Source organism: Colossoma macropomum, unplaced genomic scaffold, assembly GCF_904425465.1.
Source record: "Colossoma macropomum unplaced genomic scaffold, Colossoma_macropomum, whole genome shotgun sequence".
NCBI lineage: Eukaryota > Metazoa > Chordata > Actinopteri > Characiformes > Serrasalmidae > Colossoma > Colossoma macropomum.
In genome coordinates this window covers 198,175-211,086 of record NW_023495663.1, presented here as the reverse complement: position 1 = coordinate 211,086, position 12,912 = coordinate 198,175, and the positions used below count along the sequence as shown (strand labels likewise).

At 41.5% G+C, this 12,912-nt stretch overlaps 1 protein-coding gene across 2 annotated transcripts in view; it reads right to left on the bottom strand.

Moving 5' to 3' along the window:
• Positions 1 to 214: 214 nt before the first annotated feature.
• The window catches only part of LOC118802719 (class I histocompatibility antigen, F10 alpha chain-like), a 142,805-nt gene continuing 130,107 nt past the window's right edge, over positions 215 to 12,912 (bottom strand). The window contains exons 1-7 of one of the 2 annotated variants that reach the window (XM_036563174.1): positions 11,865 to 12,053; positions 9,040 to 9,312; positions 8,626 to 8,913; positions 3,833 to 4,117; positions 3,523 to 3,645; positions 3,063 to 3,104; positions 1,091 to 2,104 (exon numbers count right to left, since the gene is read on the bottom strand). In XM_036563174.1, coding sequence (XP_036419067.1) covers positions 2,037 to 2,104; positions 3,063 to 3,104; positions 3,523 to 3,645; positions 3,833 to 4,117; positions 8,626 to 8,913; positions 9,040 to 9,312; positions 11,865 to 11,928 — 1,143 coding nt within the window. In that variant the 5' untranslated portion in view covers positions 11,929 to 12,053 and the 3' untranslated portion in view covers positions 1,091 to 2,036. Of the gene's footprint in view, positions 2,105 to 3,062; positions 3,105 to 3,522; positions 3,646 to 3,832; positions 4,118 to 8,625; positions 8,914 to 9,039; positions 9,313 to 11,864; positions 12,054 to 12,912 lie in introns of those variants that run through there. The other variant, XM_036563176.1, reaches the window with a different exon arrangement.

Below are 12,912 nucleotides of genomic sequence, written 5' to 3'. Positions count from 1 at the left end.
AAATATCAACAGCTTTTTGTGTTTCAACTACCTGGAGTTTGGGGTCCAGGTTCTGCCCACCAAATGTACTTACAACACTGCTACTAGACAGTTCAAAGTGTTTTAGATACTGTGAGGGAAAACGCACAAACTCATCTCAGCCTTTAGAATGTTATATAATGACAGAATATTATAAACCTGTGGATCTTATTTACTCAGAGACACATAGAGTTTGAAAGAAAAGCTTTATTCAAAAAAATAGTGACAACATAAGTGCTACACACGTCAAGTACTTTCAAAAGCTCAACACAGCAAACTTCTTCACTGCACAATGCTATCATATCAATTTGCAATCTACAACTTACTGTCTGCTCATCCTCTTCCTCATTCCTTCAGTGTGGGCTTTCCTAAGTGAGTGTGTATCAGTGCAGTGTGGTCATACACTGCACTGATACACACTCACTTAGGAAAGCCCACACTGAAGGAGCAGTCCAACAAACAACACAGTCTAATCATTTTTAAATATCATAATCAACAAACCAGGCACAAAATCACCTGCACTGTCACTGCAAAACAGATGGATTAGTGAGGAAATGTCATTTCACAGGCAAATGAATTGGTAGAATGGCACTTAGTCATCCAGTACACACCACTACACGTTCTTCATAATTGTGAAATATACTAATGTGAACTTTCAGGTGTCAAAGACCTGCAAATATAATTTTGTACTGAATTATTTAATGGTAAGTCTGATATTTAAACTTTCTAATGTTTCTTTGCTAATGTAGTGGAACTGGCTTTACTTGATATTATTTATTTAAACTTAAATAAATGTGGAAAAAAAATATATATATATATATATATATATATATATATTTTTTTTTTTCCATAAATGCAATAATTTAGCTAAATATCATATCACATGACAGTAATACTTTAGTATTTTTAGTAAATACAATATTTACTTTCTTAACACTGCACATCTTTCAGCTATGCTTCTTGCAAGCATTCTGGATTTTTTTATTGCATGTTTCTCCTTTATTTTATTATCTGTAGTGTTGTATCTTATTTGTTCTCTATGTCCCAAATGTAGTATGAACGCTGCCGTATCTCATTTGGCATAGAAAAAGATTTATGTCAGCACTGATGAAAACCCATATCAGAAAAAAACTACCATTTTCCTTCACAGTTACACGTAAAAAATACTCCCACCATCAATATTTGAAAGACAATTCAAGTTAATTTAGCTTTACTGAAATTAGCTTATCTAGAAATTAGCTTATCTAGAATCTAGAAATTCTACACAAGTAAAAATGAATAAAAGCATAAGTAGATTAAAAAAATCACTTCACATATTCGGACTCTATTAAACCAATACAAACAGCTACAAATAAGTACACAGTTGAGTACTGCAATATATGAGTCATGCTAATGAACTGCATATTAAATATGAAGGTACACAACACATGCACGACCACAATCACTGAAAACAATAAAACATTCTGACCTAAAATTTAGTATCCAGGAAGGCAAAAAGTAGGAAATATCCAGCTGACCACCATAAAAACAAGGACTTTGAAGGAATCTAACAAGCTAAATTAAAATGAACGCATTTCATTTTAACTCATGTTTCCTGATTTGTCTTTTGTGATACACTCAGGCTTTTATGCTTAAAATGAACACATTGCTAGTCAACATGTCTGGTTACTGCCACTCTTTCACACCTTGACCAGAGGTTCTGCTTAAAATACTTATAGTGCCTAGTTGCTGTTGTGTATATCATTCATAGTTTAGTAGTGCAAGGTTGAGTACTCTTGTCCAATATATATTAAATATGAAGCTACACAACACACATGACCCCAATCACTGAAAACACTGAAACATTCTGACCTATATTTAGTATCAAGGATTGCAAGAAAGTATGGAATATCCAGCTGACCACAATAAAAACCAATTCTGACTGGGATTTGATCTAAATTGAATTTAAATGAATGCATCAGAATTTCCTCCCATTTTAACGTATGTTTCCTGGCCTTTCTATTGTAATACTTCTATGTTTATTTGCTTATAATGAACATGCTATCCCCACTGATGTCAATCGGAACCTTTTTAACATCTCCATTATCTGGAAAAGAACAGAAAAGGAGAAGATTAAGAAAACACACTGAAAAACACCTCAATTTTAAAAAGAATGCTTTAAATCTTGCATTGTGTTTTGCAATGTTGGAAGTTTCAGTCAGAAGAGAAGCCTTTTTACTGTTTAGCAATGAGCTGAAGATTTGTGTTTCAGTTTAAACATAAATTCTCTGTTAGATTGAAAATAAGATGTCTCCTTCAGTATATTTGAATTTTAAAACACCAAATACAATCCCATGTTTATGTAATTTTTTCAAAGATGAGGTTTAATCTGCTTCCAGTAAACCAGGCCTAAACATTTCATCATGAACTCGTGGGCTCCATGAACCATGATAACAATGGAGTTGTTACAGATGGATCAGCATATAAACTAAGTCACGTGTACAATCAAACTTGTTAACTGCAAGCCTGTGTATTAATAATGTTATTGTGAATATAAGAATAATTAACCTTCATGAAACACAAACTGCTGTTCAACTCCATTGGTGCCGTTTGCTGTCCGTTTGCAGCAGAAAAGGACAGGACAGATTAACACAGAGATAAGAATACGCACAGGCTGGAGATTTGTGTTGAAGTTAAAAGACAATTATCTTAACAACAGCTGTGGCCATATGTATTACAGAGTCCCCACTAAATGCATACATACACATATTTTTTACATACACGAAAGACACATCTGGTTAGATTATTCTCCAATTTCTCCAGTAATGTCAAAGCAGCCATTGCACATGGTTATGCCCGATCTTTCCACACTCCTATATAGGCTACTGTAAACAATAATGACCAAAAAAGTGATCATATTTAGAAAACTGAACATTTATTTTCAAACTTGAAATGTGATTTTTAATTAACAGTACTCTTGAAGAACAAAATATTAGGGATTCTAGGTTATTGCACAAATATGTCTGTATTTTATTGGTCAAAGAGAAGGTTTCTAATAGACCAACCTGTAGAAGCTTGAATATACGCCCCACTCTTACTTTTCTCACCTGTTAAATAAAAATGATCAAATTAATGCACACTTACATTTATGTACATTCTTTCTATGATGACCAAAAGAAAATTGTAAACATGAAATATATCCACACTATGCAATAAGCAGGGCATGAGCACTCTGCAGATAGAGAGCTGGCTGGATTTCTTTAACCCCTAGCAGCACTAATGTACAGTTGATCAGTTTATGTGTTTTGAGAGAATGTCTGAGAGATTATCAGCTTCACAGACAACAGTTTCTTTACTAAGATATGGCTGATAATTAACTTATACATATGTATATGATAGTTTCCCCACTAGTTGTTGAGCTAGGTGTCTTAGAGCATACTGTATGTATTCACCATTTCTACCTTAGTCACATTAGCTAAAATAAAACAAAGGAATAATGTAATGCAAGTATGCAGGTGTACTCACAGATTTTTCCTCTCTTTTTAAGAACAACGATGACAGCGACCAGGACCGCCACAAGCCCTGCAAGTAGAGCTCCAAGAATGAAACTCACAATGTTCCCCGTTGTACAGTCATAGCACTTTCCATCTTGAAAGGAAACAAAAAAGAATGAAAGGAATCCCACTTGAACTGAGCAAGCACTATCAAATAAGTTGACAAAATGTTCATTTTGCATTGTGATTTAGTACAGAACTTATTTTTATGCTAATGTAAAGTAGTGCAGCAATTCTCAGTACTAACCTATGAATGTCAAACAAACAACAAATATAATTACCCCATTGTTTAATTACTGGTTTGTTGAGGGTGATGTGATTCACAAAACAGTCGTAATCTGCTTTTTCATCCTCTTGGATCTCCATACTCTTCCTCAGCTGGTAGGTTCCGTCTTCATTGGGTCTGATTCCTGAAGATGTTAGTAGATGTTCAGGCAGTGAAGTTCTGAACTTCCTCAGACTCACCATCACGTCTTTGGGGTAGAAGCCCGTGGCCAGGCAGGTCAGGGTCAGCTTGGTCGAGTCAGTTGTGCATTTCTTCGCAAACATATGAACATCTGGTGGAGCTAAAGAGAACAGATGAAACCACACATTTAGTTCAAAATAAGTTTTTACCAGATTTTTCTGGTGAGAGCTGACAGGAGCTCCCTCTGTGACATCTAATCACACCAGTCACCATTTCTGTTCAAGCTACCACTCACACAAGTGCTTCAAACAGCAGAATGCATGTGTGGGACAGAAATAGTAACTGAAATAGGAACGGCCATCTTTTTTAAAAGTGAAAGGAGCTTCAACATGTTGGAGCTTATTACTCAATAAATTATAACATATTAATACAGGACTGCTGCTGCTCTTTTATTCAGAGCTAACATGCACTGTAATGGGCATCAGAAATAGCTGGCAAAGAGTAATTATGAACAATTAACATTTGAATTTTCAACATTTATGCTTGTCTTTAGAAAAAGAATATAGCATCATATTTTTGTGCCCTTCCTGGATCGGGGCCTTGTCGTGGCGGAAGGGCTTGTGTGGTCTAGGGATCTTCAGAGCTAAGTCGTCGGGAGCAACATGCTCCTGGTAGGGTCTCCCAGGGCGAACAGGTCTGGAGTGAAGACCCAGACTAACTCGATCCAAAAACCTCCATGAAAAACGGACGCAGAACATCGTGTACCCTGCCCGGGAGAGGGTCACCGGGACCTACCCCTGGAGCCAGGCCTGGGGGTAGCGTCCCTCGGCGAGCGCCTGGTGGCCGGGCAGCCCACGTAACCCGGCCGGGCTCAGCCCGAAGAGGCAACGTGGGGGGACCATGTGGGCCCACCACCCGCAAGGTCCAGCATGGGGGAGCGGTGCAGTGCCGTACAGGCAGTGGGAGATTGCAGGGGGGCCCTTGGTGGCCTAGGCCCCTGCGGCAGAAACTGGCTCTTGGTACGTGGAACGTAACCTCACTGGGGGGGAAGGAGCCGGGGCTTGTGCGGGAGGTCGAGAGGTACCAACTAGATATAGTTGGGCTCACCTCCACCCACAGTATCGGCTCTGGAACCAAACTCCTGGATAGGGGTTGGTCCCTCTCCTACTCCGGGGTTGCACAAGGTGAGAGGCGCCGGGCGGGTGTGGGGATACTCACGAGTCCCCGGCTGGCGGCAGTACAGTTGGAGTTTGTCCCGGTGGACGAGAGGGTCGCCTCAATGCGTATTAAAATCGCAGAGAGGAAAACTCTGACTGTTGTGTGTGCTTATGCACCAAACAACAGGTCGGAGTATTCGGCCTTCTTGGAGCAAGTGGGCGGGGTTCTGGAAAGGGTCCCAACTACAGACTCCATAGTCTTACTGGGAGACTTCAATGCTCATGTTGGCAATGACTGGGAGACCTGGAGAGGCATGATTGGGAAGAACGGCCTGCCCGATCTAAACCCGAATGGTGAATTGTTATTGGACTTCTGTGCCAGGCATGGATTGTCCATAACGAACACCAAGTTCGAACACAAGGATGTTCATAAGTGTACATGGTACCAGAGCTCCTTGGGTCAAAGGTCAATGATCGACTTTGTTGTCGTTTCATCTGACTTGGGACCATATGTTCTGGACACTCGGGTGAACAGAGGTGCTGAGCTGTCAACTGATCACCATCTGGTGGTGAGTTGGATCAGATGGCAGGGAAGACTGAGGGTTAGACCCGGTAGGCCCAAGCGAATAGTGAGGGTGTGCTGGGAACGACTGTCGGAGGCCCCTGTTCGGAATGATTTTAATTCCCACCTCCGGGAGAGCTTTTCTCATGTCCCGGAGGAGGTAGGGGACATAGAGTCTGAATGGACCCTGTTCAAAACCTCCATTGTGGAAGCTGCCAGGCGCAGCTGTGGCCAAAAGCTTGTTGGTGCCTGTCATGGCGGTAACCCAAGAACCCCCTGGTGGACACCGGTGGTGAGGGAGGCCGTCAAGCTGAAGAAAGAGGCCTTTAGGGACTGGATGGCCCGAAGGACTCCCGATTCAGCAGATAGGTACCGACATGCAAAAAAGGTGGCAGCTGCAACGGTGGCAGAAGCAAAATCCAGGGCGTGGGAGGAGTTTGGTGAGGCCATGGAAAAAGACTTTCGGTCGGCCTCGAGGAGGTTCTGGACAACTGTCCGGCGACTCAGGAGTGGTCGGGGTGACTGCGCCCAGGCTGTATTCAGCAGGGGTGGAGAAACTCTGACTTCAAATGAGGATATTGTCGGTCGGTGGAAAGAGCACTTTGAGGAACTCCTTAATCCGGGTGACATGCCTCCCTCACGGGAGTCAGGGCCAGAGGCCTCTGGCGTGTCAAGCTCCATTTCCCTGGTGGAGGTCACTGAGGTAGTTGGCAAGCTCTTTAGTGGCAAGGCACCGGGGGTGGATGAGATTCGTCCGGAGATGCTTAAGGCTCTGGATATTGTGGGGCTGTCGTGGCTGACACGCCTCTGCAATAGTGCATGGACCTCGGGAACAGTACCCTTGGACTGGCAGACCGGGGTGGTGGTCCCTATTTTCAAGAAAGGGGACCGGAGGGTGTGTGCCAACTATCGGGGTATCACACTGCTCAGCCTCCCTGGGAAAGTCTATGCCAAGGTGCTGGAAAGGAGACTTCGACCGATAGTTGAACCTCAGATTGAGGAGGAACAATGCGGATTCCGTCCGGGCCGTGGAACAATGGACCAGCTTTTCACCCTCTCACGGATTGCTGAGGGGGCATGGGAGTTTGCCAACCCAGTCTACATGTGTTTTGTGGATTTGGAGAAGGCTTACGACCGTGTTCCCCGAGATATCTTGTGGGAGGTCCTCCGGGAGTATGGGGTGCCGGGGGTACTACTCCGGGCCATTCAATCTCTGTACACCCGGAGTGAGAGCTGTGTTCGTATACTCGGCATTAAGTCGGACTCTTTCAGTGTTAGCGTTGGACTCCGCCAGGGTTGTGCCCTGTCTCCACTCCTGTTTGTGATATTCATGGACAGGGTGTCAAGGCGTAGCCGGGGTCAGGAGGGCATTATGTGTGGAGGCCGGAGGGTGGCGTCTCTGCTATTTGCAGATGATGTTGTTCTTTTGGCTGGATCACATGGATGCCTCCAGCGCACACTGGAGCGGTTTGCAGCTGAGTGTGAAGCGGTTGGTATGCGGATCAGCACCTCCAAGTCTGAGTCCATGGTCTTAGCCCGGAAAAGGATGGTATGCCCACTCCAGGTAGGGGGAAAGGACTTGCCCCAGGTGGAGGAGTTTAAGTATCTCGGGGTCTTGTTCACGAGTGATGGGAAGAAGGATCGTGAGATCGACCGCAGGCTGGGACAAGCGGCAGCAGTAATGCGGTCGCTGTACCAGACTGTAGTGGTGAAGAGGGAGCTGAGCCGTAAGGCGAAGCTCTCCGTTTACCGATCGGTCTACATCCCGACCCTCACCTATGGTCATGAGCTGTGGGTAATGACCGAAAGAATGAGATCGCGAATACAAGCGGCAGAAATGAGCTTTCTTCGCAGGGTGGCGGGCTACACTCTATTTGATAGGGTGAGGAGCTCGGCCATCCGGGAGGAGCTCGGAGTAGAGCCGCTACTCCTCCGCATTGAGAGGAGCCAGCTGAGGTGGTTCGGGCATCTGATCCGGATGCCCCCGGGACGCCTCCCGGTGGGGGTGTACCAGGCACGGCCTACCGGAATAAGACCCCGGGGTCGTCCTAGGACCCGCTGGAGGGATTATATCTCCAAGTTGGCCTGGGAGCGGCTTGGGGTCCCCGGGAATGAGCTGGAGGAAGTTGCGGGGGACAGGGTCACCTGGGATTCTCTGCTCTCCCAACTGCTACCGCGACCCTATCTGGACTAAGCGGTTAACGATGATGATGATGATGATGATGATGATGATTTTTGTGCCCCAGAACATAATTTAAGTCTGAAAGAGTTAAATGCTTCAGCACTATGAGACATCATTGGCTAATCACTTAACGCAACAAGCACTGGACTGCAGACTGTGAATAAAACTACCATATTCAATCAGGTTACAGGGAGACTATAAAACTCCAACATACAAAGTAAAAAATTGTCCATGTTTAAGGCAGAGCATGAAAAACAAACATGAACAGACACAATCATTTGCTTAATGCTAGCTTACTTAATGAAAATCAGTATTACGTTTAAAGTAAAAAATTTATAAATTAACATTGTTATGAAGTGAAGTTTCTAGATTAAACATTGCCATTTTTACAATGGGTTTGAACTGCTGATATGTTTATGATTTTATGACTGTGTTTTATCGACAATAAGAGTTAAATTAATACATGAGAGGTAATCCTCACTAAACGTACCAAAAAAGTTTACATCGTCCCATACACTATTTAGAACAATTCACTGTCTGTGGAGTATGCTGTAAAATGTCTTGGTTGTTTTTCTGAACCTTTGTTTTGAAGGTCAGACATCTGATTTCAACTATTTAACAGTGACTTGTGAGACCTCCAGGACCTCCCTAAACAAAATAAGTCATTTCAATAAAATTAGCTTTCAACAGAAGCAAATAACCTATTCAAACAAATGGTTACTAGTTCAAATTTAAAAGAAATTTATGAGGCAAGTAAGCAAACTCACAGTGTTTTCTCAGTGATTCTTTTCCGTACTCCATGAATTTGGTGAGCCAGTCCACACATTCTTTCTCCAGGTAACCCTTGGTGTACTGGTTCAGGATGGCCACATCATCCCATTTCCTTTTGGTTGGCTCAGCTTCTGGAACTGGAGCGATCCACCGCATGTTGTCATCATCAAAAGAGAGGAACTCTGACCCATCGTAGCTGTACTCATCAATGCCTTTTAGAAATGTTACCTGTCCATTTGACTCATCAATCTCACAGCCATGTCTCCACTGAAGAACGTGAAGGTCTGGAATTAGAGTTAATGTAACAAGACAGTGAAGATAAAGACATTAGCTGCTCAAAACCAGAGGAATCACACAGTGGAAGGAAACTTGTGATGTTTTTAAAGAAGAATAAGTGATAAATCACTAACCGGTCTGATTGTGTTTCATTCGGTCCATCAGGATCTCCACGTTGACCTTGAACCACTGCTCTTTGCTCTTGCGAGACTGGGTGCCTTTGTCCCAGTAATCTGGCTGCAGCTTCTCCTTCATCCAGTCCTGCTTAGGAATCTTAACCTGTTCCTTACTGTTGTAGTAGTCGATCTCCCGGTCATCGAGCAGACCCAGTGCTGTGAACTCATAGATCCCTGGTAGAGCGACATCTTTGGAGAGAGCGGTGTAAATGTAGTACAGAGAGTGTTGGTCTGGAAGAGAAATGGGAAAGAAGATTATTACTAATTAAAACATAATATAATTAAAAGGGCTGGCATAAACAGCTTTTTACAGGCTTTGAGTATTTGTTCAAAACAGACATATTAGCAATCACTGTTACATCTAAAAGCTTTTGTGTATGAAATGTATTGTAGTTCAGGCTAAAATATGTGTGGCTTAAAAAAGATAAAATGTCTGAATACTAAATAGAGAATCAAATACCACCGTAATGGATGAATACATCATACAGTATACAATATATACTGTATGTATATATAACAACACACTTGGCAACATAGAGACTTTAATAACGGATTAAATATACATAGAAAAAGTTTATGTATAAATGAAATATGACAAAAGTCATAAGAACTGCTCAGAAACAAGCATTATCACGTTTATCACAGCATTTTAAAACTTGCAAAAACAAATAATCAGAACCCCTTTTTTGGACTACACTATCTTTTTGTTTGGAAGAAAACAATTATGCACCCGAACATATGTACAGTACACAAAGACACATACATACATAACTATAAAGATATGAGAAATTAAACACATACAAAGACAGTTTTAATGTCTTTATTGCAAGAAAGTACATTTAACCCTATTGACCTTTACAGAAGTCACATGGATTTCACATTTGATCATATGGTGACTAAAAAGCACATGTTCACAAGTAAACGTGACATAATGTGAATGTAATTGCGTGACACATTATGAATATAATCACATGACATAATTTGAAGGATATGTGATCATATGTAATGTTATGCTCTAAAACCTGATAAGTAGCCCTGTGGTTATCAAGTGTTACACGATAACAATAACACAATCAGATAACAGCCAAGATTGCAAAGACATTTTTGTTCTAAAATGTACATTTATATAATATAAAATATATAATAACTTTTCAATACAGGTGTAGCTGCAACATTTAAATACAGCCCAAGGGCACTTATCTGAGTCATGTTATGTACTTGGCCAGTTTACTATTTTAATTCTGACTGATCTGTGTTGCAGTTTTATAGTGTAAATAACATGACTCAGCTAACTGCACTGTACTGAAATGTAGATGATGTATAGTCATATTTTCTGCAAACATCATTCAATATTTTAAAAAGGTGCAACATAATTTTTGAGCTTTACATTATATTTACGTCACGTCTTCTTCTGTGAGTTTATTGGCCAGGTGCAAGGCAGAAATCCCATTACTGCCTGACTAATGTAGAGCCGGAGTTTCCCCAGTATCTGATTACTCCAGAGCATGTAAACACACTTAACGATTACTGACAAAATCTGATTTTCTGCACTTATCTGATTAAAAATTCAATGGGCCTCATTCAATAATATCATCCTAAGTTTGTTCTTATATGTGTTTTTCAGTAAGATCCCAAGAAAAAGTCTGTGTCAGATTCATGACGTGTTCTTAAAGCGCAGAACTGTTCTCACCTTTGAGCTCTTGAGTGTGTGTAGATTCTGTTCTTACCTAGGAACAAATCCCTAAAAAGGCAAACACTGGTGAATCTTGGTGAAACCTGCGTAAGAGGGTTTTATGAAAGGGATTTCTTCTTGAGAACCGTTGGTGAATGAGGCCCAATTGAATATCAGCTAATCTGAAAACTGAATCGTCCCTAACAATTCATCTATCCCTACTTATCAGGTGATAACGTGAAAGTCCATGAAATCATACATATGAAAGGTATAAATTAATCCATCATGATGAAATTAAAAAATAAAGACGTGTAAAAAGAAAATCCTCAGCCAATGTGAGGAAAAAGACGTAAAACATAACGAGTAAAACATCCGAACAGAAACACGAGACTATTCACAAGTGAAAGTGCGACTGTTCTGTGAGGGATTCACGTGTTCAACTTGTTTAAAGTCGCATTTTAAGTTACATAACAATAAAAAAAAACTAGACATTTCCAGTTTTTTTAGGTTCTGTTCTTCACATTATTAAAATTAATGCAGCATCATTAAGAAATTCTGATATAAAAGGAGAACAGCGGGTTAACTGCTGTTTATAGGCTCTGACGGAGCTGCTGAGCCCGTTACTCAGACCGTTACTCAGCAGCTCTCTCTCTCTCTCTCTCTCTCTCTCTCTCTCTCTCTCTCTCTCTAATGTCTTCTTTCTCATATGTCCAGGTCTGTGACAGACCCAGTTAGGTTTAACACAGTTTATCTAACCGGTGCTTTAACTCCAGTCCGGATTCTGGGGGAAGGTAAAGTGAAATAAAGCAGGTAATCAGGTGATCAACAGGACCGCTGAGGATATAAATAAATACGCACAGCTGCGTATCTGAGATAGTAGGTTAGCGGTGTCGCGTTTCTGAGCGTGTAGTTTAAACGCTGGGTAGCTAAATTCAGGACAAATGAGCGAAGAGTGTCCTTTCAAAACCCCTAATATCATATTTTAACGTTAACCGTAATTGACTCTGCGTGTTTAGTCCCGTTAACGGTCCTGCTGGTAATAACACACTTTACTTTCGGTTTCGGCGATGATGGCGCAGCAAAACAGTCCGTCCGAGCTGAACTGACTCACCTCCGAGAGCAGAGACAAACACTCCACACAGAAAGACCAAACAGACTGCCGTAGCCGCCCCCATCACCACATTTTATCGCCTAGATCAGAAAGAAAATCCGCCCTGGATGACCGGATATCCTGACCGTCCTCTGGGGTAGGCGTCCGCCTGATCTGTTAGGAAAACAAAACTTAAGCTCGAGATAACGGTTCACTGCTGTGGCTCAGCCAATAGAAAAACACGATTTCACTTACGTCACTCGTTGCTGGGTAGATTTCCTCCCACCGCCTTCGCCACAAATGGCTAAGAGTCCCTTCACTCTCCGCCTTAGCAGCGGTTTAGCCGTAACGTCAGGGCTTTAATAAGCAGCTGAGCGTTAAGTTAAGCATGATTGCTCTGAAAAAACAATGATAATTCTGCCAGCTGCGCCCAAAACCACATCACTACTGTACTATACAGTAGTAATGTGTAAAGCTGCTTTGTGACAACACCTGTTGTAAAAGCGCTATATATATAAACTTTACTTACTTACTACTACTATACGCACCAGACTAGTGAATGCGTTTCTAATGGTGGTGCACTGTTTTTGGCATACCATTTAGTATAGTAGCTAGTATGCTAGTAATGCACCCTGTAAAAAAAAAAAAAATAAAAATAAAAAAAACATAAAATAAAGAAACCATTATTTCAGATGCATCTGATAGTTTCATAATCAGATCTAAATGTGTCCTCCAGGAAAGTAGTGGTCTCTTATGGTAACCATTAAGCCAATTCCCATTAGGAAACAAAACTGGTTTTAATCCTAATATTTCTAGTGGTCTTTGTTTGTTCAGTTTTGGATGCAGCTACCCAACTAAAACCAAACACTGCATTTAAAGGACATATTTTGCTTTAAGGGCATATTTTTAATATTTATTATTTATCAGTCAGTATGTTATATTGTCATACAGTTATGACCCCATGTTTGGCGCTTTGAAGTTCTTTGACTTTGATGTGAAGCGATTTTATTAAAACCAACCATGATAACAAGGTGTGCTATGATACCTAGTACCACACTGGAGGAGTCGA